This window comes from Scatophagus argus, chromosome 21 (assembly GCF_020382885.2).
Source record: "Scatophagus argus isolate fScaArg1 chromosome 21, fScaArg1.pri, whole genome shotgun sequence".
NCBI classification, from domain to species: Eukaryota; Metazoa; Chordata; class Actinopteri; family Scatophagidae; genus Scatophagus; species Scatophagus argus.
Window position 1 is genome coordinate 16,412,186 of NC_058513.1, and position 27,200 is coordinate 16,439,385.

Here is a 27,200-nt window from a genome sequence, read left to right on the forward strand (position 1 = left end):
TTTAGCAAATTTCTAATTTATTTTTCTATTGGATATGAAAAAATGAGGTTGGATATGCAGAGAGAGAGAAAGAGGATAACAGGAGTGTCACAGTAGCTACTGCACAATAATAGGACGACAGCAGTCTGTACATGAAGTCCACTATCACTACACGCAGCTGAGTCTCTGCAGTGTTCCTCTTCTGGAAGCATTCATTCTCAAAATAAAAAGTCCCCCTGGTGTTGTGGTCTGGGATTTCTTTACGATGTCTGGCTGGAACAGAGGAACAGCAGCCGAGCGCAAGGTCCACAACTAATTATACCGAGGAAATTTGTTAAGAGGGAATATCTGGATAAAACTGGTCGTATTTACAATAAGAGAAAGAGAAAAGTTACAGCTGGCAGGGGGATGTTTTCCCCAAGACTATTCAGACATGATAGTGTTTACCCTGATAGACACATTGCATGTTTAAATGGCAACAAACCCCAAGAACAGTGACAACGTAAAACACAGTGTCACCTATAGTACCCCCCCAACCCCAAACACTTAGAGATGATATTCGTTCTCTTCTGATAAGAAAAAGCTTCAAACTCGGGCAAACCAAAAGGCAACGACAATTGCAGGACCAGCATCCTCCGGGCCGGGTGTCGAGGTGTGTGGAGCCTTAAATGGCTCAATCTGAACATTTTCCTGTTAGGTACAGTATGACGGCTCCCAGACAGAGTGTGTGTGTTGAATTCCAGCACCGTTTCAGAAGAACTTGACCCCTTTTCCATCGTCCATGGTGATGATCTCTGCTCTGCCTTCTGCTTGTAACGCCTGCAACGAGCGCAGCAGCATCCACTCCTCTAAACCGTGGAACTCTGGAGGAACAGAGCGCAAGGAACAATAAGAACAACAAACTACACAACAGCTACAAGGTGCTTTAAATGGGAAGCTCAAGACTGAAACATCTCAGAGCTATAAACGAGAGACGTCAGGCTATCGGAGTGAAACCAACAACTCTTTCCTTACATCTGAGAAGTGATTTGATCAGGGTATGTAATTACATATTATGTTACTCTGAGTTGTCACATTTAAATATGCTAATCAATAACCAGAAATAATACTGATGCTGATTCATCATAATGTTTTAAAAAGTTATCATACCTTCACCCTCTGTGTCATCGCCGTTGGACAACTCGTAAAGCGTAAACACGGAGTTGACCATCCCGTTTTTGGAAACCTAAAATGTTAAAACAATAACTTTCTGAGAACAGGATGGAGCAAATAAGGAGTTAAAAGTAGGAGTGAAAGAAAATATCGCAACACTTGATATTATGATCATGTTTTGTCAATCTCAGTTGGTGTTATGTGGTGCTCTGGTTATTGTTTACATGTAGCAGGTCGGTAGTCAGATTTCTGCCCAGTCCTTGACCGTATTTCGGAAACATTACTCACTTATTTTGACTAAAGGAGAGATACAATATGCTGCCTCCTGATTTGAGTGTGTTTTGGAGGGCTGGCAGGAGGAAAGACTCTTCAGTGAGAGAACAAAGCCTTTCCTGACGAATACTCAAATGTTCTGGTGTGGAAACAGATTCATTTAGACACAAAAAGACCACTTTGTCTTACTTTCTCTTTTACTTTGACTTTGGATTTGAATTATTTGTCTGAAGTCTTAGTCCAGCACATGCACATGCAAACAGCTGATTAACAACCTGGTTTACATGTGTACATGAGCAAGAAACATATAAGAAGGTAAAACAATACTTACTGTTTATCCATTTTTATATTTAGCTTTTATTGTTTTTGCTTTAGAGAACACTTTCTTCTTTCCCACTATCAGCCCCACACATGTTCAAAAAAGCACACTTTCACAGACTGTACAGTATGTGTCCTCAGCTTGATGACTCACCCACTGGTATATTAACTTGCCCCACTCCTCCGGTCGCCTCCACATGACTAAACACCGGGACTTGTTTTTGTCCAACCATTCCAGGTTCCCTGAGGTGAGAAAACACAACGATAATAAAACATTTATTACCAAATTATTATGAATCAAGTTCTCGGTGAGGCGGTGAGATAAGTATTAGTCAGTTCGACAGAACTAAATTTACCTTTTTTCCTCAATTCTTCAAACACAACTTGAATTGCTTCCATTGACAGTTTTCCTGAAATCCAGTTAAGGTCAAATAAAAAGAAAACAGAAAATATTTAAACTTATGCTCCCGTTTAGAACCTGGAAACAGACTTGTAAGATCAGCTCCTCTTTAACTCCAGGAACACCAGGAGAACTGATGCAGTCGGATCAAAAAGAGAAGTGACTTCAAAAGTAATTAAACACAGGCTGCTGCAGTGTTGCAGAGGGCAGCCTGCGAGGCCGCATTATAATAAAACGCATTTAAACCTATCCTGATTGTAAACATTAAAATCGTGAGGGTAAAGTGTAATTTCAAATCCCTATAAAAGGAGGCAGCCTATAAACCCCTGACTGCCAATCCAAATCAAACAATCTACGCAAACACGGGAGTGGAAGTGGATTTGAAACTGGTGTTTAAGTGTAAACAGTTCATTAGAGGATCTTGGATGGAGCTGTGTGATCTGAAGTCAAATTGTGGCCTCAACTGAACCACGTGTGGACTGTTAGGATACGTTCTATCTTCTTGTTGTTGAACACAGGGCTTTCCTGAGCCTCCATGACGTCCAGGGTGTAGAGCTTGTGATGCCGGCAGTAAGACAGAGCCAGAGAGCACCATGCCGCCAGCTGTTTCTGTCTCGTATCAACATTGGGCTGTAGTCTGTCCACAAAGAGATGAACAGAGGATGTAAAAGGACACACAGCACAAGGACACCAGAAACACTTCACTCCATCTGTAAGTAAAAACAGACAATTGTGCTCCCACTCTCAAAACATTTCACCTGACATTCAGGCTATTTTGTATGGAAGCCTTCATCACTCAAGAAGTGTTTGGTGGTTTTATCCTGTGTTGTGCTTTAATTTTACAGCTTCTTTGTCTTATATTATGCTATTTGTAGTTTGTTCCATTCTGTATTTTCTTAGTCATGTTTCTGCACATCCAGCTCCACTGTTGTTTTGTGTCTTACGTGTTTTCCAACACCTACGCCAATCATGAGCAAGACCATATCATCCAACATCAGTGTTGGACCTCATTGTGCCCTTTCGGCTCAGTGGGAGGCAAAGCCCTGGAGCCAAGTTCCAAAATGTGGTGGAGAGGATACCTCGAGGTGTGGAGGCTGATGCAACACCAGATTAACAGCTCTGGCTTCTAATGTTCACATATTGAACATCTCATTTGTATTTTAGGGCATAGTGCAAACCATGAAAAACAAAACCCAGACATGTACAAAATGTATAGCGTATGTCTTTTCATTTCAGGGAGCATGTAGACCACATGACAGATAAAACAGGCTACTACATCACATTCTGTTTGAGCCCCGTTAATTTAACTAGTGATCATTTACAGAGTAATCAGCATTTCTAAGAAGAAGGGTCACAGTTAATAAAAGTCAACATGCTTATCACGCATTCACAGTAATTTATAACACTGGCCAATGGCAACATCACCGAAACTTCTTCTAACACTTCTAAGAAAAACACTTATCAGCAGCCCGTGTGCTGCACAGTCACTAATGGTTGGTTAATTTATCTATATCATACAATCCAAACTTGGCGTCAGCGCACAGGAAACTGGTATGTTCCATGTATTTGCCTGGTATCAGCATTCAGTTTGATTTACAGGAAGTTAGCATGGAGTTCTCAGTATCAGTGTGTCCAGCTAGTGTTACACCCAAATCTGTGACCTTGGAGGATGAGCTACATGAAAAACACTGATGTGCTAACCAAACTCTGTCGTGTGAGATGTCAGCTTTACACACACACACACTTCGACACTACTGACCACCAGTTTTCTGCTGTCTCGCCTATCAACAGTTGTGACCCAGACACTCAGGAGTCACAAATCTCTAACAGCTGTGACCCAAATTATCTGCAGGGTCACAGATTTTGGGAACAGCTATTGAAGTATAGCGTGTGACCAAGACAACAGAAGAGATGTACAAAAACAATATATAGCAGAAGTTACAAGCCAAGTCAGAAAACCTGGTAGGTCACGGAAATGGCTGTAACTTTGGTTAATAATGATATAATTGTTATGTTCGTGATTTGCTAGCTGACAGCTTAAGTTGAGACAGTGCTGGCTGTCAAAACAGCTAGTTAGAGCTAACAGCTAAACTCAGTCCCTCAAACTTGCACACACCACAATAAATTAACCCCATGTCGATGTGTATAAATATTCATATGTAGCAGAGCATCAACGAGTCGCTGAACAAAAGCAAGTACTGCTGTTACGTAAACTTTAGCAAACCTGTACGTGTGTAAATCCACTTCCCTAGCAATCTGGTTTGCTTAGCCAATTAGCCGGCTAACATAATGCTAGACCGCAAATCATCACGCCTCGACTCTGTAATGGATAAAAATGGAGGATAGCATACAGAGTTAATATTTAATTAAAACTATGGTTTCAATGCACTTCAGAAAAAGCTAACTCACGTAAAAAACGGGGGAAAATTGTACTGCCAGGGCCACTCAAAATTCATTGCAGTTGATGCGGTGTTCCAGGCTGACAGCTTCCGGAAGCGCGTCCAACCTCTCAAATAGTTCCGACTAACTACACCGATTTACCGAAAACCAAAGACTGAAACAAAATAACTATGAATTCAAAGGGAGAAAAAAAAAACATTTAGGACAATAAAAAGTAGCAAAGAAACATCAAACAGGCTGATAAAGTGTAAGTAAATTTAGTATTACTTCACTGAGAACATGTACTAGGCTACCCAAAAGTATCTAAACTACAAAAATAGGTCCAATTTGACCGAGCTGCAACATATAAAGACTGCATCACATTAAGGCACCGCAAAAAGATATGTAACAAAAACACTTAATATAAGATAATTCTGCATTATGAGTACTTTTACTTCTTGTTTAACTGCGTCTGTACACGAAATTCAATAAGATAGGCCATTATTCACAAAATTCACTATACATATAATGTCAAATTTAATCCTTTTTCAGTGAATTTCAGGTTATTAATTTCCATGCACATGTTGCTTACTTACAGACACATCATCAGTGTTTTGACAGGAATAAATACAGCAATAAATACACAGCTATTCATTTTTTTCTTTATAAAGTTATTTTTATTATGGCATAACTTGTGCTTTTTCAACAACTTTCAGCATAAATATGCCATCTACTTCTATTTACAGGTCTTCTAGAATCCATTTTCATGGTTCATGGTCAGACTGCTTTTATTTCTATGTTGAGTTCCCATATAGTTCCTTCAAGTACAGCATGATTGAAAAATTAAGTTTTACAATTCAGTGGAAAATAAACTATAGGCTGAACAAGCATTCTATGTTATCATCTATTTTACAGCAAGATGTTGGTATTAATATTTTTTATACATCTCTATATTACAATACAAGTCATGAGTAAAAATGAGACTGAAAAACAAAAACACAATATTAGAATACAACCTCAGTTATTGTCACATGTGACACACTGTAATTTCAAATTCAAGACAATATCTAAAAGTCATTAAACTTTCTAAAATAAAGATGAAAGCAATAACTGATCATTCTTAAAGGAAGCATTAATGCATCTGTCAAGGGTCGACTGTGGGTTCAGTTATCTCTGCGACGAACCAAAAAAAACAAACAAACACAACAAAAAAAATCAATTCAAATCTCCAGAAAGTGACTTGTGAGATTAAGAGAGCTAGATTCTCAGAAAGCTAGAGCAATCTGAGACGGTCCTTCTTTCACCCAAGCAATAAGCTCAAGCTCTGAAATGGGAAATGAAACCACATCTGTTTACACCCGTGTGGCTCGCTTTCCAGTCCAACAATACTGCTTTCAAACAGCTTTCAAATATGTTCAGCAGACACCATTTGAGGAGCCTTTTATCTAATTTATTATGTGGTTAAACATCAAATATTGTGAACAGAAAAAGTTATTTTAAAGGAGGAGTTTCATTTTAGATGTTGCACTAAAGCACTTTATGTCCATGCAAAGATAAATCTAGTTCACCCAGGCAGGTCTGCACTGGAGGCTTGTGACCGTTTTAGTAGAAGATGCGCTCATATTCATTCAGGATGAACTCCACTATCTGGTTCTGAAAGACCATGTGCATGGTGATGTTGGACGACTCCATCTCTGGCCGAAGCAGAGTCGGGCCAAATACAATGGCCACATTCTGCACAGTCATGCGATTGTCCTCCCCATATTGAATGACCCTGTGAGAGAAGAAAATGGGATGATTACGTCAGGAGTCATAATTTTCCTTTTGTTTATCAGCTATAAAAAGTGTTTGAAGGGTGGGATGAATTTCAAAAAACAATTTAAAATACCTGCGTAAATGCCCAAAGAGGAGTTTCATGGTGTCACGATTTGGATCAGGAAGTGAGACGACCAGTTCATAAATGCTACACAGTTTTGCGTTGTAATCAGGAATTCCTGAGAAAACAGGACAAAAGTTATTTATCTGTTGTGAATATAATTTACATCTACCAAACATCAACTGCAATATTAATGTTAATTTAAATGTTTGCTGTTCAAAATGTGGATTCAATCATCTGCTTACTGATGGCTGAGATGAACTTGTTAAAGTGGCTGTACGGGAAAAGCGGCTCTGGAAGCTCTCGGAAAAACAGCTTCAGCGCTCCGGTGATGACGTGAACGTCCTCCCACTGGCCGTCCTCGAGGTCCAGTTCCTCTGTTTGAACACAGCAGGTGCGCAGCTCATTAAAGCACAGCAGGGGGCGCTGCTGTCAGTGAAATACCACACTGAGATCCTTCACTGTCCTATGAATGCTCAGCTTTCTCTGTGTGTGCATTCACTGACCGAATTATAAAGTTGAAAACACGTTAACGTTACCATGATCAGCCTTGAAGCGTAGTTTCTGAATGACGGCCAGGTTCCCACTCACTCTGTAGAGTCCATCAATGTCCAAACCTGTGCATCAATCACGTCGACTTCCATGTTACACAGCAACAAGACTTCAATATGATTCAGGCAGCGATACAAGCAAGGCAGATTACCTCTCTTTTCCACTGCTTTGATGCACTTCTCCACAAAAGTTGGAACTGTGGTCCTCTCTTGTGTACACAGCGTGGCCAGATGGCAACCGAACACGTTGTCTACGGGGAAAACAACATTAGTTCTATCAGCAGCAGTAACAGTAGTAGTCGCTGTTGTAACAGGATTCTCATGCTGTTACAGACATCATTATTAAAGATACTGTAAATCCTTGTAACACATAAGATAAGAAGACAGAATGAATAAAATACTCAGTTTAGGAAAATGTAAACAGAAGGAAATATAGGCCGAAATGCAGCTGCTTTAAGTGTAGTGCATGTCAAACTTCAAGTAAAAACTATAAATGACATTCTGGAATTTAAATAATAAAATAATACATAATAAACATATATAATATATGCAGCAGGAAATGAGTACAAAATAAATACAATTTGTACAAGCAGAGACAAACACAGAGTAACAGAACAAACAAAAAAAGTCCCATAATGCGTTATCACACAGACAGCACTAAGACTGTGCAGGCTGAGTTAGCACGTTAGCTACTCCTCCAACAAACTATAGGAACTTCATTTAAATATGAAAATCAGTGTCCATAAGGATGATTTGTTCAGTAAGGAAATTTAAACATGCTTCTTCTGAGCAACACTGCAAAGCACAACTGAGCATCTCGATGGCTTTATTGCATTTAGGTTATATTATATGTTTTGATGTTTTGGGGGTTTTTTATGTTGCATGTTGTCAACTAAAAGACCTGAACTGAAATGTGCACTGGAACATAGAAAAACAGCTTGTTTCTAAACACGTGTGTAACCACAAACACGAGTGTTCAAAGTGTGTCGGGGTGAAAGTCGTGTATTTCACAAGCTTGCTTGGCTGGTTTTCTCTCTTTTGCTTCCATTCAGATGAGCCACAGCCTGACGTGAACCACATCACGTTCCGGCCATCCGAAACCGTACCTCGGATGTAGCCTTTCTCCTTGACGGACTGCAGCGTGGGCCGTTTCATGAGGAACTTCATCAGCTTGGTGCGAACCCTCTTCTGGTCCGCGTCTCCAGCAGAGCTGGATGAGGGTGTGACAGTCACCCTGGAGGCTGGAGTAAAGCCACATTAGACATTTATAGACGCTGCCTGTAATTGTAGCCTAACTGGGTCAAAACGACGACATCATTCACGCTACTTACACCTTCGCTTCTCCACGCTGCCTCCGGACTTGTCGTCTCGTGCTACATCGAAACCTGCTATCTTCTCGTATAAGTCGCCGTCCTCCTCCTCTGAGTGATGGTCCTGGTACTCCTGAAGCACAGACGTACAAAGTGACTAAATTTCTCACAGTTAAACTTGAATTAAAAAGTATTTCATCAGGGTATTTGAACCTCCACTACACAAATCTTATTCCTCTCGAGTTATTTTGTCTGTGAATCAGTCCTGAAACTATTTATTTTTTAAAAATAACAGAATATTTCCAATGTAAATCAACTTGTGGAAAATAGTTTCTAAAAATAAAATGTCAGTGCTGCAAGCTAGCATATTTGTTCTTGTTTTAAATAATGTCGAATTGTCACAGGGAGAAACTTCTCGGTAAGAAGGAGATTTATTTATTTATTTATTTATTTTGCAGTTCGTTGTGAATAATTTTGGCCAATGAAAGGTCTCACCAGTTGTCGTATGGTGTCCGTTAAGACTTTGTGCCAGTCATTGATGATGCTCTCTGTGTCGTACTGAATCAAAAACTCCACGCCGTTCTTGCCTTTTAACTGGAGATAACGAGATACAATTCATCAAACTTACTTTGGGGGAAAATAATTACATGAATCACATAATCTTACCCGTATTTTCATGTTGGGGTATAAACACACGAGCTCAAGTTATATTTGAGAAGCAGAAATACACAGTATAAATCATACAAAAAATAACAAAGCTAAAAATATAAACACACGTGTTATAACGGGCACCGCATTACGTTTCACGTCAACAAACCTCTAAAACATTCTTTTTGCTTGATTTGTCCTTCGAGGCCCAGCCAATCGTGGCTCCTCGCAGGTCCACCGTGAACTCTGGAACAATCTGATTGGTCTTGTTCTGTATGGAGTTAAAAAAAAAAAGAAGAAGAAGAAGAAGAAAAAAACACAGCTGTTTACGAAACTGACGGCGCCGCATTCCAAGAAACACAAGTTACGTAAAACAAAAGCTGCAGCAAGCTGAACGCCAATCCGAGCTGGTTTTTTTGTTTTGTTTTGTTTTGTTTGTTTTTCTTACAATCAAACCATTGGAACTATATTTTTTTAAAAAAACATTACAGGGGAAACAAACAAAGACAAAAATAAAACAATAAAGAGGTAATTCAGTCTATTACTTCCCACCCGGTCGAACCCTCTGAGAAATGCACAGAATGCCACATGAGCAGGTATGAGGCATTCAGGTGTCAGAGCTCGCTCACCACTTTACTGTGGTGAAAGTACTTATACCACACTGAAAATACTCCATGACAAGCAGAAGTCCTGCACTGTAAAAAAAACCCACATTTCTCCTCTCACCTGTAATGCTGTTTAACCATCTAAATTAGTTTGGTGTGAGCGGTTCTGAGACATCCGACTTTTGGACATAATGGAACGAGATGACGCTTCACTCGTGGTGCTCAAAGCGCCCAAAAAATTAAAAATATCATTTGAAAAACAATACAGCATGGTCTCTTTCCAGAAACCATGACCTGCTTACTCAAGATAGTCCACAGAACTAGTTGTGAGCAGTTTCACGAAGGAACTACCTTCTTTCTACGAAACTACACAGTTTCACTGCACAGCGAAAACGCACACCTGCTCACAAACGAGAAGCTCGCACTCGCTCATCACAGGACGTAAACATTAAAGGCGTCCTCCTCGGATGAGCTGTAACGCAGACGGTACCTCAGAAACTCTGGGACTCGAGCCAGAACAATCTAGACGAACCAACAGCAGTAACAGCAAACTTGTGTGTTTTTCAGTTCGGGGTGAGCTGTCCCTTTAAGCAGTAAATGTAGTGGAGTAAATCAAGTGCAATATTTCCCCCTGAATTGCGGTGGAGAAGAAGTATAACGTAGTAGAAGAGAAAAAACTTGGTTACATTCCAGCACTGCGTACAAACACAGGAGTCCTCTATAATTAATGCTCATATCGTACCGAGGCCCCCGTAGTCGCAGACTTCGGGTCTTTGTGGAATGTCAGCACTCCCCCGTGGAGAACCGTCCACGTCTGGGTCCAGTTTTTCCTGAAATGGGAGAGGGAGGTATAACCATTCATTACCACAGAACAAAGCAGTGGAGAGCTGCAGGGGAGATGACACATGACTCCAAACCGAAACACTCCAAGCGAAGCTTTAGCTTACCGTACTTTCTTGCCGTTCTCACACACTTTAGTTTTGTTGAGAATTCCTGCTTTCTCCAGGTTCTGCACCTGAAAATGCAAAACATCATGACATCTTAATTCTCTATGGACTGCTGGTGACTGCTAGGCTTACGTGCAAAGTTATGCAATGATATGAGAGACATGCAGTTCTAGTCATGACGCATGAACGCAAACTTCACCAACAGCCACTCGTGCAGATTAACGTCAACAGCATTACAGTACGAGACAGAACTGATGACTCAATCGTCAGTCCATGTTTCCCAGGAAGAAACTCGACCCCAGAGGCCGGGAACTGAAAAGATGTTTTGGTTTGATTATTTGGTAAATTGTGCCAAAAGATGAGCAAAAATTCAACACAGAATATTTAACAGAATATTTAGTCTGTTGTGTGTATGATTAAAGGGTAAGACTGCCATCGTTCTGTCGAGTCGAGCGCAGTTAATTGTAACAAAAATGTTTTGTTTTTTTAAAAATGGGTCACAATATCTTTCAGCTCAGTAACTTTCTGGGCACTGCAGTTGGATTTTAACTGCAGATTTGCTGAGCACTTCAGGCAGCAGGACAGTGAATTGGAAATAATTCAGAATAAACTACGGTGTGTTAGTTCATGGCAATAAAGAGCATTTAACAAAGTACAACAATGTGCCTTGTTTTTGCTGTTGTTTTTTTGTTTGTTTTCCTACAGATTTTGGTCATCAGTGGAGCTTTGGAGGACAAAGAACCTAATCGACTGTTGGATTGGCACTTTTCGTGAGAGATTAGAAATGTAGAATATCACCAGACAGATCTTCCAGTACATATTATTATTTTTGCGGTTGGCAATTTGTCAGCGACAATGGAAAACAAAAAACAATTGTGGAGACGTTTAACAGTCATTAAGGATGACTGTAAAGCAGCACGTTCTGGAACGGTGTGGCTCTTTATTTTTAGGCTTCTCCGTCATCACAGCTTCTGCTTTTGGTTGTTCGCTGTACATCTTCAGATCTAAAATCTGCAATGAAATGTGTGGCGGATTACCCCCTGAACTACCTGGAATAACAATTATAGTAACGGTGCATTTTATTTATAGGCAGCTTTAGCTCAAGGCCACCTTACGAGACACAGACATTCAGACATGACCTCAGACCTCATTGTGGGACGGATGAAAATGGGCTGAGGTGAAACAAGTGTACCAAATGCTCCTTGGCTGATCTAAAGTCACACCTTTTGCCCACCATAGATAGACGCTGCTATCTATGCATCGAGCGCATGTGACTGCTCAAGCTAACAACCCACATTATAGCGCAGCCACCTCGAGGTCAGATAGTAGCGCTTCCTCCCGGGTTTAAACCCAAAAGCCTTAAGAGAGAGAGACACAGAACGGCGTTCAGATGCACGGGGAAGGTCACCATCAGCGTGAATAACTAAAGTCTAAACAGACTGGAGACTGAAGTCAAACTCACGTTATGATGCATCTCGGGGGAGTTTCCTGTGCTGGAGCTGTCGCTGCTGTAGTCTGACGTGTTCCTCCGGTGAGTTTTGACGAACCTCTGAACAGCAGGGCAGAACAACGGAAGGAGACTTTAGGACTTGAATTCAGAATAATAACCAGAAATCACCAGATAAGATTTCACATTTCCTTGGTCTCTGTTGAAGCTGTGATTGTGGGAATTAAAAAAACCACGGTAACATACAGTAGCAAATGGTCAAAAATGCTTTTATGTGTATGTGCATGGAAATTTCATGCGTCCACACACTTTTGCTCATGCAGGGTTCACACCATGTATGTCCGACATCTGTTCAGTGTGTGTGTGTGTGGGGGGGGTGACTGTGGGATGAACCCAGAGGTCAACCCTTCCACTGCTGTGCCCTTGAGCAAGGCGCTGAACCCTTGACTGCTACAGTTGAGCTTCTCAGTGAGAAAACAAAACCCTTATTTGTGTCCAGCTCTCCCACTGCACCTCTGATCTCGAGCTGCACCTGTAAATATGAGAGCACTACAGGTGATTTGACTTGCTAAATAAGGGTTCAAAAACGTGGGAGTGTCAGTTGTTAAACAGGAACTCACCCACACTACTTCTGCCTGACTAAAGCTTTGTGTTGAAGCTTGCCAACGTGTACTTACAGGTGCGAGTGTGTGTGTGTGTGTGTGTGTGTGTGTGTGTGTGTGTGTGAAAGAGTGTGTCTGTACCCCATCGTCCTGGCCTGAGCTGAACTGTGCAGGTCCCATGGTGTGCCTCCAGTTTTTGATGACTGACGCATTATCTGGCTCGAAGCCATTCTCCATCCTGGACTGGCCAGGACCTACAGGGGCCTGCAGGGTGTAAAGCACAGTTTAGTTTCATTTAACTTCTTCCTGCCTTTTCGGCTGGATTCATGTCCACAATGACTCATATTGTCATCTTCTGTACATCCTGAACAAACTGGTTTTCAGCGAGGATCTTTACCTCGGGCAGGTTCCACTGAGACCTTGTGCCGTCTCTCAGGTAGTAGTAGGTCTGCCCTTGATCATCCACAGACTTGATCCACTGTTACATAACAAATATGTCTCAGTTAATGACTATTCAAAACCATCAATGTTTTCAAAATAATAAGTTTAAAGTATACACAAAGCAACTTTAGTCTACAGTAGCTCATATTTATATATTTACTTTCCACAACTGATAATTTGATAATTCCACAATAGCTGTGTGACTGAATGGAGAACATTTGTTCTTCCACTATCTGAAAAAGCGACAGACCGCCATGAAATGTTGTACAAAGATTCGCGGCCCCCCCAGACGGAGTCCCCTAATAAGTCCGGGCATCACCATGAGGCTGATCTTTGTGGTTCTGAGTGAAACAGATGCAGTTTGGATCGCCATGAAATTTGGTACAGACAGAAATTCTACTCTTCCCGTCTGCCTTAAATGTACGTTGTGTTCAGTGCTAACGTCAGCATGCTAAGGGGGTGGAAATGGCGCACATGTTGCAGCATGTTTAGCAGTGGCTAACAGAAAGTATAACTTCACAAATATGCAAACATTTTCACAGCTTCTTCTGTCACTGCTTGTGTAAACACAATGAATGTCTGTGAGGAGAGACGGTTTGACAGCGCGCAGGCTTTCTACGCCTTGTTTTAAACCTAAGCAGGCCTCAAGACTGAAGACAGACCAGAGCAATCGCATATCACAAACATCATGGGGGAAATATCTGTTAATGTTGGCCTCAGTGTTTTGCAGGATAAAATGAAGGCCATCTAACTGTGTTTAGGACCTTCTTCCTCCATGTCCCTCAGTGCTTATCAGTCTGTCCTTGGCGCTACCTGCTCTGCGGAGTGTTCACTGGTGAACACCCAGGTCCCGTTGGGATCCACAGTGAGGTTCCAGCCAGGTGGGGTGCTGCGGTCCAGGATGGCTCGGGGGATGACTGTCCGGCTCACGTGGCTGAGGGTGTACTCTTTAGGGAGGGTGGGAGGAGGGCCCCTAGCGAGGAGATCCTCGTAGGCTTCTGATTGATCAGCAGCTGGGTAATCCTCCGTGGGGTAGTCCTCCTCAGGTAAAGGAGGCTGGGGAACGTAAACATGGCGGAAAGACGGCACACGTTAAACACACCCACAAATACATTCGGTTCAGTTTTTGTGTTGAAATGTTGCTACATCTACAACAATGTCAGCTGAATAATTTCCCTCTTTGGCCTTGACACAGAGCTCAATGACTTTTCCATGACTTTGATTAATAAGTCTCAGCTATTCTGAGACCTCAAAGTATTATTCTTCCTTGGCCCATTAATGTTGTGCTCTCACTAACAAAAAAAAAAAAAAAAAGACATTGTGGGACAGGAAAGGGGTCACTTGATGCTTGTGTAAAATTATTAACCCCCCACACCCCCAAAACTTAAAAAATTCAAAACAAGAATAAATGTACAGTACATGTTCTGTTAAAGTTGGGCCCGTTCTGCACTGGTGCTGTGAGCTTTCCTCCTGAAAACGAGTCCAGTCTGCTATGTAGGTGCAGGAGATTTAATTCCATTAAAAGCAGACTGTATTTACAGCTTTCCCCTGGGTGAAGCTAAAACAGGAAAAAGAAAGAGGCTAAGTGGAGCAGCCAGGCTGTTCTTACCGGCCCATCCTCGTGAAACCTGTGCACACTCATAGGCTCCATCAGAGGGGGATACGGGCTCAGCTGCTCGGGAGGCTCCCAGGACGTCTCCCCAGACATCGGGTTGTAGAAGTAGGGCCGACCGCTGGTCTCATCCACCAACTGCTCCCAGTCTGAGGTCCACACAGGAGGGGGGGAGGCGGTGGATGACGCAAGGGTAGGAGACAGAGGAGGCGAGGGGGAACAAGGCTCCTCCGTGGGGAGCGACTCAGGGTCTGTGGGGGAGTCTACAAAGGGGTTGTCCCAGGTGGTTTGCCCCGTGGTGGGGTGGTAGTAGTACTCCTGTCCACTTTCTTGGTCAACATGCACCTCCCATCCCTCTGGGTCAAGGTAGGAGGGCGAGTAGGACGAAGGAGCCGAGGGAGGGGACTCGGAGATGCTTTGTCGAAGTTGTGCTACATTGACGTACACGGCTGACTGGAGGCTTTCATTGTTCACCTGCGAAAAGGCCGAAAAAACGCAGATGTAAAAACTAAAGTTAACGTAGGACCAGTACCTGGGTGCTTCTGAAAATACACTTTTTAAAGTAGAACAAGCTGGCACGTGGCAGTCGTGTCACTTTTACGCAGCATTTTACAAGGAAAAAGCATCGTCAAGTAGCAGCCATCAGCCCACTGTGCTCATTATAGCTCTTTGTATGTCAACCTTCCGCATCTTACAAAGCAGCAGAGCACAGGAAGTAGCATACAGCTGCCAACAGAACACACACACACTCCACAGAGGTGTTCCTCATACAAAAATAGAAATAAAAATAATACCTCATACTAGTGTCAATTTCTTTCACACAATAACATCCACAAACAAGATTCAAATTCACAAAACAAAAAGACTAACATCCTCACCAATGACAACCTCTGACCACAGGCCGACTGCAGAGCACTAAAATGCTTAAACTACATGCCCCTTAATGAACACCCCCCCACCACCACCAACACCTTCAGTTTTTTTCTGTTCTAATTGAAACCACATTTTCTGTTTGCTGGAGACATGCAGTTGTAACCTCCCTGTCATGTTACTCCGGCAGGATGTGACATGCAAAAAGAGACCAGAACATCACAACTAATTTGTATAAAGAACAAAAAGAAGAGTGAAACCGGGGGTGTGACGAAAGGCCTGCAGCGCTCGGAAACTGTGACGCAACGACGGCTCCATCTGAAATGAGCCCAGCTGAAATAAAAACAATCCGATCTCTCTCTGAGCTCTTCTTCTCTCACCTGAGCTCCGCCGGGACCGTTCAGCCTGACCGCGAGGCTCCTGGGACGTGACGCCCTGCAGGGTATTTCGCTCGCCCTCATGGTGGCACAAATGCAGTGAGATCGAAGGCTGATGAGACTGAGCCTCTAACTGCCTCAGGCTTTATCTTTACCAAGACTTGAGACCTGTGTGTCTGTGTGTGTGTGTGTGTGTGTGTGTGTGTGCTGCATCACTGTGCTAAATATGAAACACCATCCTGCATGACATCTCCTCGATGGCTGTAGTTACTTTTAAACATATCACGTTGTTCAGTGGACAAAGTCTGACAGCACAGAGAGGAAGTTATCTACACAAATCCCCACACAAAGTTGATTTTTCTGTTATTCTTTCACAGCAACCCGGCTTATTCTTTCTTGTTGAGCGCAACAGACATGCCTTTCTGGTTGAACACAATATTCTTGCTGCAAAGACAATGACTTTTTCTCTTAGTTTTAGGATGATATTGTGGATTTTCCAGATTACACTGCATTAAACAGTACCTGAGCTGAGGAGCTAACACGAATTTAACTTACGACAACTGAGAGCGTTTGTGGACTCTGGATTTCACGATGAACCGCGTGTTTGTCACCCGTCTGCTCAAACTTGCCGCTTTGCTCGTTTTGCTTCATCATTGATCCCATTATAACCGTGAGGCAATCGATGTGCACAGCCAGACAACTGACCCGGAAACGGATTGATTCCAAACAAGGCACAGAGGCAGACAGAGGAAATGAAAGAGCTGCATCATTGATCTCTGAAACGGCCACACTGGAATGTCCCCATCCTACACGCCACGAAAAGGAAAACGATAGACGCACATCAACAACAGCTCTGAAGGGAAACGTCGCTGAGCATGTAAACACGCCAGTTCATCTACATTTACCCAAGCAGTATACTTAAGCTCAGTGTTGTGGCACTTCACATTTATTTGACAGCTTTAATTGCGAATTCTTTTTGAAGATTCTACGTAGAAAAATGTTTATTTCCCCATAAAACTTAATGCAAAGATTAACCAGTTTCAAACAGTTTTGGCTTTTGGTGAGATGCCTATGAGTTGTTCGACCAAAGAGACATTTTCCCTCTAAACTTCTCAGATCATATCTTTCATTCATGACCACCTCTCAGATTTATCCTGTGACTTACTGGCGGTTGACCTTATTAGCTTTGAAAACCACTGAAACACATAACTTTACATAAAGAAGTTAAAGCTATCTCCGTCTTGGCCAGTACAGTAAGCGAGTTTTCTTTCCTGAGGATGGTGGTGGATGCCTACTGTGTCTCTGATTGGCTGACCCAAAACAATTATTAGTCCTCACACCTAAACCTAACCAACCCAACCAACAAAGGCGACGAGCGGGAGCCAATCATCGTTCCATCCGCGTCCCAGGAAAAGAAAACTGGCGACAGTAAATAACAGTAAAATGTTCAATCAACAGTTTCATAATATGCATAAATTCATCACTCATACGGGAAACTTTTCTGTTGTTGTTTGTTCATGTTTGTGTTTTCACTTAAAAGTTCTAAACGCAGTACTTGAAAAGGATTTCTAAACACCCAAAGTTTTGGTGCTTTTGCTTCAGTTAAGGATCTCGACAATCTATACACAGCTCGTTCGAAGTCCTAGTTAGCATCTTAGCAGCGTAAACCCGTCTGCTGTCTTCACCATAAAACACAAAATGTCCTGAGGAAAAAGCCAATTTTGTTTCGTTCCAAAATGTTCAGTCACTCTTGCATTTTGTGTGGCATTACACATCATAACACGTGTTCCCTGATCCGGCTATTGTGATTGTAAAGAGTTTCCAAACCGAAAGACTCGATGACCGCAGCTGCAAAGAAACAAAACCATCAAATTCAGAGCTAAACCCATGAATACAGACTTTCTCTCGCCCGCTTTAGGTTTTAAATGACATTTTTGAGACCGAAGCCCGTCGAGGAACACATAAATGGCTGGTTAACATCCAAACTAAAACATCAACACCAACGTTCATCATGGCTGAGCTCTTGAGCGGCGGCTGTCGCTGCACACTTGACTCAGGAAAAGAAACACGAGCAGAGGCGGCACTTTTACGCAAAGCAGGAAGCAAGACCGTTATCAACACACACAGAGACAGATGATCACAAAAGCTGAAATTTTATCACGTAGTGATAATAAAGCTTCTTTGATGTCAGCGTGATCGCCTACCTGAGGGACCACCGGTAGAGTCAAACCCCGCTTGGCCCGCTGACTCAACTGAACCCTGGAGTACATGTCCACCATGTTTACACACTTCTACTCAGAGCAGCCATGTATCCAAACGAGCACCGAACCCAAGCAAGTCAAGCGCGCAACCGCGTTCGATCGACTTGTGCTGTTAGAGAGGCGAACGTGTACGTTCATCAACGCACCCTCACACACACATCCTCCTCTCGCAGCCGTGACTGTCGCAGCCCAGATAGAAAGGAGAACTGTGACAACAGCAGCAGGAAAGCACTGGGCGAGGAGTGTGTAAGAGTGTGTGGGGGTGGGTGGGTGGGTGGGTGTTTGTCTGTTGATGTGCATCAATTCCTGTGAAGGATAGAGGGTAGAGGGTAACAGTCTGAGTCCAGGAGCCGAAAGCAGAAGGAGACAATGAAAACAGAAGGATTAACGTAAACACTGCGGGTCACTTTAACCTACTTCCTGCTTGTGTGCCCATACGATAGAAAAAAAGGACCCGTCAAGTCTACATGACACACCTTTTACTTTCAGAAATACGCTCCAAAGAAGAAAGAGTTTTGCTCTATGTGTGCAGCAGCTGTGCAGCATTTGGCCCCCCACTGCTGGATCACTCCATTAATAAAGAGGGGAATTAAGGGAAGTAATCATTTCCCACAACGATATGGGAGAGCTGCTTCTGACAGGCTGCTCTGAAGAGACATCGTGTTGGGTGAACGCTTGAAACGGGAAGTCTAATTTAAGGACCAATTGTTCAATCAACACTTCCTTCTACATTAGCCGAGTGCAGACATCAGGCGGGCCAAATTGTGGCTTTTTTTGTGGAGGCTTTTGGGGTCAGGGTTAATCTGAAATTAGGTCTGAGGCTTGTGGGGAACGCTGACTGCTACCTCTATGCTTATGCTATGCTTAGTGTGTTTTTACAGCAGTGTAAGAGCATATATGGAGGGTTTTTAAGGATAAATGACTGAATTTCTCATTGACATTTCTGATGTGTCGACGTCACAAATGTTCTGGAAAAGTGGGGGGTAGCAGAAAGCAGCAGAGAGGCCACTGACAAATTACTTTGTTAATGTCTTTTTACTTTTGATTCTCTTTCGAACTCTGATTGAACGCAATCTGACTGCTGCTTGAACGGAGACGGACGGAAAACTGTTCACACACCAACATTCGAAACTTCAAAGCGCGTCATCGCATCACGCCGGAGAGGAGGTGAAAATTATCACGACCTATCGGGGTGTCGTGTTCGCGTCACTGCTGGAGGTGGAGCCAATAAAAACCCTCAACTACTGCAGAGATATTCGACCTGATTGTTCTGCTTCCCCCTGAAGAAAAACGCCAGACATTAGTGGGTTTTGGTCCGGTGTGAAAGAGAATTATGTTGCGCAATTTCTGCCATTATGGGTCTCTCATTCAAAACAGTGTGGGATCATGGGAGCTCTTCGTCGCTTGACAATCAACATTGCAAATGAGACGTCATCTGATGTGCCTCAGACCAAAATGTTCCGTTATCAACGTTATGTTTAGCAACATTCGCCGACCGCCCTCCTGACCTTCTGACTGAAGTTATAACGCCGGGCGACCAAATGAAACACCACGCATGAACTTGTATTAAATAAGATTTGGAACATTGTTCTCCAGGTTTGAAACTCCTACAGCTCTCACAATGCATCCTGGAACATCCAAAATATCTTACATTCCATGCCTGGTCAGAAGACAGTTTGCCACTCAAACGTGTCCAGGAAAAACAACCTGCTGTTGTGTCTGAATTCTGAAATATTTCACATGCTCCCTCAGTTTCGTCTGGTCTTTCCCAATTTGCCAGTTATTGGACTCGTAAAGGATTATCTTATCTTAAAAACAGTTTGTGTTGAAGCTTGTTTTCCTTGGAAAGTGACCATTCAGTTCCTCTACTTTTTAAATCCTGCAGCACAGAGCAGCAGACAACTCTCTGACCTCAGCAACGCGTGAAGCAGCAATCTGCTTGATTACTTAACCACATTACCGCTCATCCAATCACACAATGGAGCACCAAATTGGGGCCCAAATCACGCCACAAAGCACACAGTTGAGCTATTGAATCAATGTGGCTCCACCCCCCTCTCCTCTTACATCACACCTCTCATGGCCAAAAATCCAGGATATCTCCAGAAATGCCTGATGTGGAATCCATCAGCTTATCGCGTTCTTATCTTTGCGCTGCGTGCCGACACACAAATCGCACCAACACTGCTGGTAAACGGCAGGTTTCTCCCACTCGTCCTCTGAAGGTGAAGTGTTTTCTGTGTGGGATGGGAAACATTTTAGCACCGGCTGCTGTGATGCTCTCTGAGGAAACTCTGAATGGAAACCCCACTCTTTTGCAAAGACGACACCTTGACATTCAGTTGCATGTGCACTAAATATCGACAATGAGCAGGCAAACAAACCAAAAAGAGTTTGCCCCGGAGATTCAGGACTCCATTTGTGACTTTTGGTTGTACAGCATCTGTGTGATCGAGTACGTCAGTGAAACTTTATAAAAGATTCTACAAAATCGTAAAAGACACAAAGACTTCCTCGTACGTGTGACCCATGCAGCTCTTGATAAAGTCCGGCTGAGGCTTTTGCTTATGTTATGTTAACAGTGGTTTGCAGGTCAGTATTGTCATGCACGTTGGGTGTGAGCACCACTTTACAATCCTGAACCCAAAAATCCTGCTGTTCAAAAAACACATTTCTGAAACACACTCTTGGGCCCGTCTTAGCCCCAGTTTTTGCCTCTCGTGTGTTAACGTTACATATGAATCACGAAGCCAATCATCAGTTTGTCAGAAAAATAAATGCCCAGCTTTCTGTTGAGGCATTTCCAGGCTCCTCAGAGACTTTTTTAACCATCCGGATGGGAAAATCAGCAGTCTGCTGCACGCTAAAAGTGTTCACACAGTTGTGAGTGTATTTGCTGAGCCAAAGAAAGTAGCTGGGAACAACACATGTCCCTGATCAATCTGTATGGTCCAACAATTATTACATTATACTGGTTCATATTGATATTTCTTTTCAATATTTTCTATTTAAATACAAAATAATGTGTTGAAATTTACCTTTTTTTCACAAATGATACGTGTCCTATTTTAGAAAATAAAGTCACAGCTTTCAGTTAAAAATCATTTGTATTGTCCGAATGACGTAATATTTTTTCATCTGAATGGCTAGAGGAGTCTTTGAGGATCGTGAAAACACCCTCAGAACAGCCATAAACCGCGTTAAACGTGAGAGGCACAAACAGGAACCGAGTCTGCTCACCTCCATACTGTCACACTGTGTATTCTGCATGCAGAACATACACCATTTCATTACATTCACCTGTTCACAGATTGCAGTCGCTTTTCTTTTTGGGAAGCTTTGGCAAAAAGGAGGTAGAGGAGGTCTTCCACTGATCGGAAGGTCGGCGGTGGCGGCGAATGGCTGAGCAAGTCCATCACTCCTGACGGACACGTGTGTTGTGTCATGCGGGCACGTACAGAGAAGTCTGACGAAACAGTCTCACACGACCTGTTGGAGCAGTTTGGGGCATTTGATTTGGTCTGTTTGACAGAGCAACAGGAATTACTGCACTCTTGTAGGCGAGGTGCTCTCCAAGAGGCGACACTTCCTCTCAAAAAACATGGAAGAACGCGCTCAGCTGTTCAGTTTTAAATGCCGAAATGTCAACTTATCGTAGCTATGTTGTGCTCGAGAGGTCAAAACGGGGTCACTTCTCTTTTAGTCTCCAAACATCAATGGGACATCGGACACTTTGTGGAAATGATCTAAACCACATGATAAAGATCCATTTGACATGTTGTGTTCAATACTCGTCTTTGGACCTTAAGAGAGGACAGACAGACTGGTGCCATAAACAGCCACAACAAAGACTGCAGCTTAATGTAAAAGCTCCATAAGCACAAGAGCCGTGACTCAAACCAGGCCTGAATGTGCACTCGAGTACAACTTCCTACAGGCTGAAAACTAACCAAACTTTAGATTTCCAATCCCAGCTGGGTTTGTCATCCACTTACAAAACTTAATATCCCATCTGAGAGCAAAGGACAGCCTACATACCCACTCATATTAAGCGACCTACATTCGAGCTAATTGCAAGTTCTGCACATTACATATGCACACACACGCCAACTGCATGGCAGGGCTGGCAGCAAAGGCTCCAAAGCCCTGTTCAGTTGGTAGTCAGGCCAGACCCCCCCCGCCCCCCATCACCATGGAGACGGCCCTCCATTGTAGGGGGGGTGGTGGACAGAATTAATGCACTTGAGGGGTCCTGGCACGTCCACAGTCCGGTTACAAGTGCGGGACTCATTCATGCTTCACCGGAGGAGGAACAGAAACGCACAGACTGTAAGAAGCGCTGGTTAAAACGAAGCAGTTCTTATGACACAAACCTCCCATTACAGCGACAAACCCGGTGCTGGTAATTACAGTGTCGTGATGCACACAATCACCGGTTATACTGGGAGAGCTGCAGCCATTACAGGAGCCAAAGCGCCACACACATCGGAGGAAAACCTCGCTGTAAACCTGCAACAGGTGTAACACAACGGAAACTTACCTGAAACTAAACTTTTTTGTCGCTTACACCCAACAAACTACATCCATGAGGGTGGGGGTGGGGGGAGGAAAGACGAGCTACACTCTCAAACGCTTCACCCTGTCCTCACGGAGCTTTTAATCAGAATCCTCCAGATCGTCATCGGAGCTGGGGAAACCAGGTAGCAGCTGGGGGTTTGGGAGTGGCTGGCAGCTTTCGGATTTTAACTCCTTCCACCCCTCCCGCCCCCACAGCTGACGCCACCCAGCCGACACGACCTGTTTGTTACCTGTTCTAGTCTGATCACCGGCTGTGCGCACAAACTCGATCTAAACGCGACAGCAACGCCTCCAGCTCTTCCTACACGACGTACGCCCAGGTTAACCAGCCCTGTAAAGTGCAGTCTGGAGGCATACACACCCGGTAAATGTGACTCCACTCCCGCAGAAACTTTCGCCGACCGAAAACTGAGGGCTCGAATCAGCTGCTTTTGCGGAGGTATTCATGAAGCACCTCTGCTCACCCATTGAAATGGCATGTAGGGGACGGCCGGCTATTCATATGCAGATGAGCTGGCACAGATAGTGTGAACCCGGCGAACACGGTGCTCCAAAACCAGGACCCTCCTCCCTGATTTCTAATCTGGATCAAATAGTCCCAGTCAGTAGTGGGAAGTAACTAGATTATATTAATGTAAGTATTAAAGTCGAGTCTGTACAAATACAGCAGCTACTGCAAGTCTCGGGGAGTCCGTAAACTCTTTGTTTTGTTTCTTTAAGCTGCCTCGAGTGATGTCACTTGAGTCGCCATCGATTGAAGCTGGAAACTTTTGGAAAAGTTTGAAAGCAACAAGAAAAATAAACACACATGTGGACCCCACTGTGGCCTCGTCTCTGCTGTGGTTCCAGCCTGAGTTCACCACTGCAACACGCATAACACACCCAAAACTGCAAATTAAAACTCTTACGTCGTTGCTGATGCATTGTGGGTAACGTAGCGTCGAGTTTTCAGAATTAAAGCAGAATGCGTGGAATACCACTAAAATAATTAAAGTTAGTTAAATAATAATAACAAGTGACACTATTTCACCATTCGAATATTTTCTTACATGATTCAAGAGCGTTTGCGTCATTAAGGCAGGATTATGCAATGAAAATATAAAAAGACGACATGAAAGCGTCACAACACTGAAATCAAGACGTCTCGCTCGCCCCCTGGTGGTTGGCTGCGGTATTGATCAGAAACTTTCGCTTTCATCATGTGAGCAGAAGGGACGTGCACCAAACTGCATAGCTTGTACATTTAAAGTACTGTACTCAGCTATAATAATGAGGTAGTTCTACTGCTTTAGTATCACTTTTACTGCACCATACTAAACTGGACTCTTGTACTTGACTCCACAACATTTTTCTGACAGCTACTTTCAGATTAAGAAGTTAAACAGAAACGTTTTTTTTGTTTGTTTGTTTTTTAAATCCAACATATTTAACTTTTAGGGTTAACATATGAATGTCCACACAGGTGAACTCCACTTTGACCAACTATGACATTAAAAGGCTTCTTACATTTCTTCATAATAGATCTGAAATAGATCTGAAAACACCAAATGATACTTAAGTATATCCTTTATGTTTATGACGTGTCCTTATGATACATTATGAAGATTGTACCTCATTGTTCTGTTCATACTCAAGTTTTGTATTAAGGAATGCTGTTGTTGTTAACAGGTTTTAAGGCACCACATGACATGAAGAGTAGGCGTGCTGAGATTTCAACTGGGCTGCACACATCAGCAAAGGCCAATAATTTCCAAGCCTTTTTGGCCATAACATCCCTTAAAATGCAAACAGATCATTTGTTTTCACGTTGACTTGAAGGGTTTTGGTCTACTGATTGGTGTAAAAAAAAGACATTAAATCTACTTTGGTTCAATGCTGTAAGACAATAAAGTATGAAACCTAAGTGAAATATTTCATATAATAAAACTGCGCCCTCTCCTGGCTGTAAGAGCACAATGACACATTTTGAGCTCACTACATATGCACACATATGGAAAGTGTAATATTGCATGAAAACTTTACCTGCTCGGTCGAAGCTGCATCTGCAGAAGTCGTTGCCTCTCCTGTTTGACTGAGACTCTGCTGCTCGCACATTAACGTGTCATTTGAAGCAATAGGATCGGGCAGCTCAGAAAATGTGTCAAATTCTGGGTTGGTGTCATACACAGGCAAATCAGGGGGTAAAGGGAAGTCCATATCGTCATCCTGCAGAAAAGTCTGTGGCTGTTCCACTTTATCGTCCTGTGGCGAGCTTTTGGACTGTCGTCGTGTGTTCCTGACCTTTGGAACAGCCTGAGGTTTTGCATACAGTTCCAAGCCATCAGTTTTCAGAGATGCTGAGTTAGACAAAAAACTTCCTGTTGAACTGTTTGGCTTTATATTATCCTTTGTGCCTCCAAAGCCGCCGGCGATCTGTCCTTTCTTCAGGGTCTTGCAGGGCTTTACATCTGATATGTCCTCACATAATCCAAAAGTGGAGAACCGATACGTCTCTCTTGAGGCACCTTGATCTCGTGCTTTCGTCGCTGTTCTTGCTGGTGTTTTATCAGCCACTGGCTTACTGTCACTCACACACTTGAGTGGATCCAACTTTATGGAGCTGGTAGAGTCTTCAGTAAGTAATGAGAGCTCCTTCACATACTGCGCAGGGACATAAAAGGGTCTGGTGTGCTGGTCTTTGCGGACATGCCACCAGTGCTCATTGGTCTTGGAGACCAGGATGTAACTTTCGTTGGTCTTGATGGACACAAGGCGGCCATCCTTCGCTGTGTACTCAAAGTCATACTGCACCAGCACAAGCTCCATTCTCCCGTGTGCCCGTGTGGCCTCTGTGTCAATGTGGATACAGAGCTGACATCCTGGAAACTGCAAATAAAGGAAATGTGAAGCTGGTGTGGCTTTTACAAATGTCACTCAGCGGCTCACAGCTAACTGACGCACACTTCCAACTACAGGAACATGTTTGTTTACCTTATGGCACGTCAGTGTCATGGATTATGAGACTGACAGACATGAGAAAGGCTCCCCAACCCTCTGACATAAGATCAGTAGACTAAAAGTTAATCTTAGCGGTTGTTTTGTGTCTTTTTGTAGGCATTTTTGTTGTTTCAGGGCCCCACCAACCACTGGGACCCTGTACCCTGACAGTGATCCATCTATGGTTAGTGTTTGACATTATCATAAGAAAGGTTGACGTAGTGTGGAGCTACGAGTTTGAAAAACAGACTGGCAGAGGTAAAAGGTTGTGTCTGTTGTGTCTGTGCACACAAATAGACAGGAAGTTGCTTCCATTCGCTGCAAAACGCTTCTAAGCTAAACCTACACAAACCACCAAGAGCAGCAGACTGAAAACTGCTAAGCCGCAAAACAGGAAGGCTGCACCAACCTCGACTCAGCGTCAGTCCGACGTCACCCGGCAATCTCAGTTTGCCCCATCAGGCTCCGTTGTATCCTTGAATTGTTGTCTTCTACGGCAACACACAATCCTAAGGAAAAGACAGCCGTGTCAGCAGCTACTTCACATCCAAAAGGTGCAACAGTGTATTTTGGTTGTGTTGTTAAATCATTTGTAACAGGTTTGAGTCAGCTTGTACATGTTGGAATTAAAAGTGTGGTGTGAAAAATGTCAATGTAATGTAAAAGTTAAATAAAATCCAGAAAACGGTTAACCAACATAGAGAGAGTCACGACTCATGTGCAAGTTAAATTTAACTGCCAGTGTCAAAAAGAAGAAGGAAGGGTAAGTCAGTGCAACTCGAATAAATTAGAATACACTTTAAACCTAAAAACAGACTCAACAATGACAGAAATCACAGTCTGGACTTCCATACCACAAGGTTTTAGTGGACATAATATTTCCTCTACTTACCTGATTTAGTGTCCAAAAATTTCCGGTCACTGGTTGTCTCTCAAACAACCTTGAAGCAGTTTTGTATCTAAGCAGCCGAAGTCACAGAGCTCAGACTGTTGCTTACATGCGTCGTTCGCCACTTGACTACCACGAGCTGATTTCCTGTTCTGTGTGTGTGTGTGTGTCTTTACTGAAAGCAGCAACCGGCGATGCATGACAGTACTAAGACTGCAAAAAATGGGAAGTCTAATTTAAACCGTACTTCTCGATATATTCTTGTGTTTCATGCATGCTTTGTATGGAATTGAGTGAGGGTGAACTGGAAAGAGTTGCAGGGCAGTGATTCATTTTGACAAACTGCATGTTCACATTAAATGCTAATTATTATTTGTACAAAACAAAAAAACACGAAAGCAGCAAACTCTTGATATCTTGATACAAACATTCAGTATGCTGGTACAGTATGTCAGAAATGTGGTTGTGGACGACTCAAGGCTACATGCATCTCTTTAAGGAGATTTAAACAGAGCTAAGATGATTAACTGGAATAGTTTATATGTAATAAAACAGGATATTATTATAACATGATATAGAATGTTCTTGTGATTTCTGCCCTCTTGTTTCAAGTGGTTTTAGAGGAATTTAAACTATTGTTATTTTTATTATCATCAGAATCAGATTCAGAATTCCTTTACTTATCCCCAAAGGGAAATTCCTTAAATCG

General features: G+C 42.9%; 2 protein-coding genes and 1 long non-coding RNA gene across 3 annotated transcripts; 1 reads left to right on the top strand and 2 right to left on the bottom strand.

The window, feature by feature from the left end:
- Positions 1-4,682, bottom strand: vps25 (vacuolar protein sorting 25 homolog). The gene is made up of 6 exons (XM_046378330.1): positions 4,532-4,682; positions 2,614-2,759; positions 2,079-2,132; positions 1,877-1,965; positions 1,129-1,204; positions 1-842 (listed from the first exon to the last, which is right to left on the bottom strand). The coding sequence occupies exons 1-6, from the start codon at positions 4,576-4,578 to the stop codon at positions 730-732; spliced, it is 525 nt and encodes a 174-aa protein (XP_046234286.1). The 5' UTR covers positions 4,579-4,682; the 3' UTR covers positions 1-729.
- On the top strand, positions 2,661-8,594 carry LOC124053266. Its single transcript, XR_006842121.1, has 2 exons — positions 2,661-2,834; positions 7,981-8,594. It is a non-coding gene; the product is annotated as an uncharacterized LOC124053266 (long non-coding RNA).
- On the bottom strand, positions 5,156-26,647 carry arhgap27 (Rho GTPase activating protein 27). The gene is made up of 19 exons (XM_046378321.1): positions 26,495-26,647; positions 26,012-26,111; positions 24,649-25,491; positions 14,538-15,014; positions 13,742-13,984; positions 12,885-12,965; positions 12,629-12,751; positions 11,901-11,987; positions 10,439-10,506; positions 10,234-10,321; positions 9,056-9,157; positions 8,734-8,832; positions 8,260-8,371; positions 8,035-8,169; positions 7,081-7,179; positions 6,917-6,994; positions 6,623-6,754; positions 6,390-6,495; positions 5,156-6,275 (listed from the first exon to the last, which is right to left on the bottom strand). Exons 3-19 carry the CDS (start codon positions 25,429-25,431, stop codon positions 6,104-6,106), a joined length of 2,985 nt encoding a protein of 994 aa, XP_046234277.1. The 5' UTR covers positions 25,432-25,491; positions 26,012-26,111; positions 26,495-26,647; the 3' UTR covers positions 5,156-6,103.
- Between the last annotated feature and the right edge of the window lie 553 nt (positions 26,648-27,200).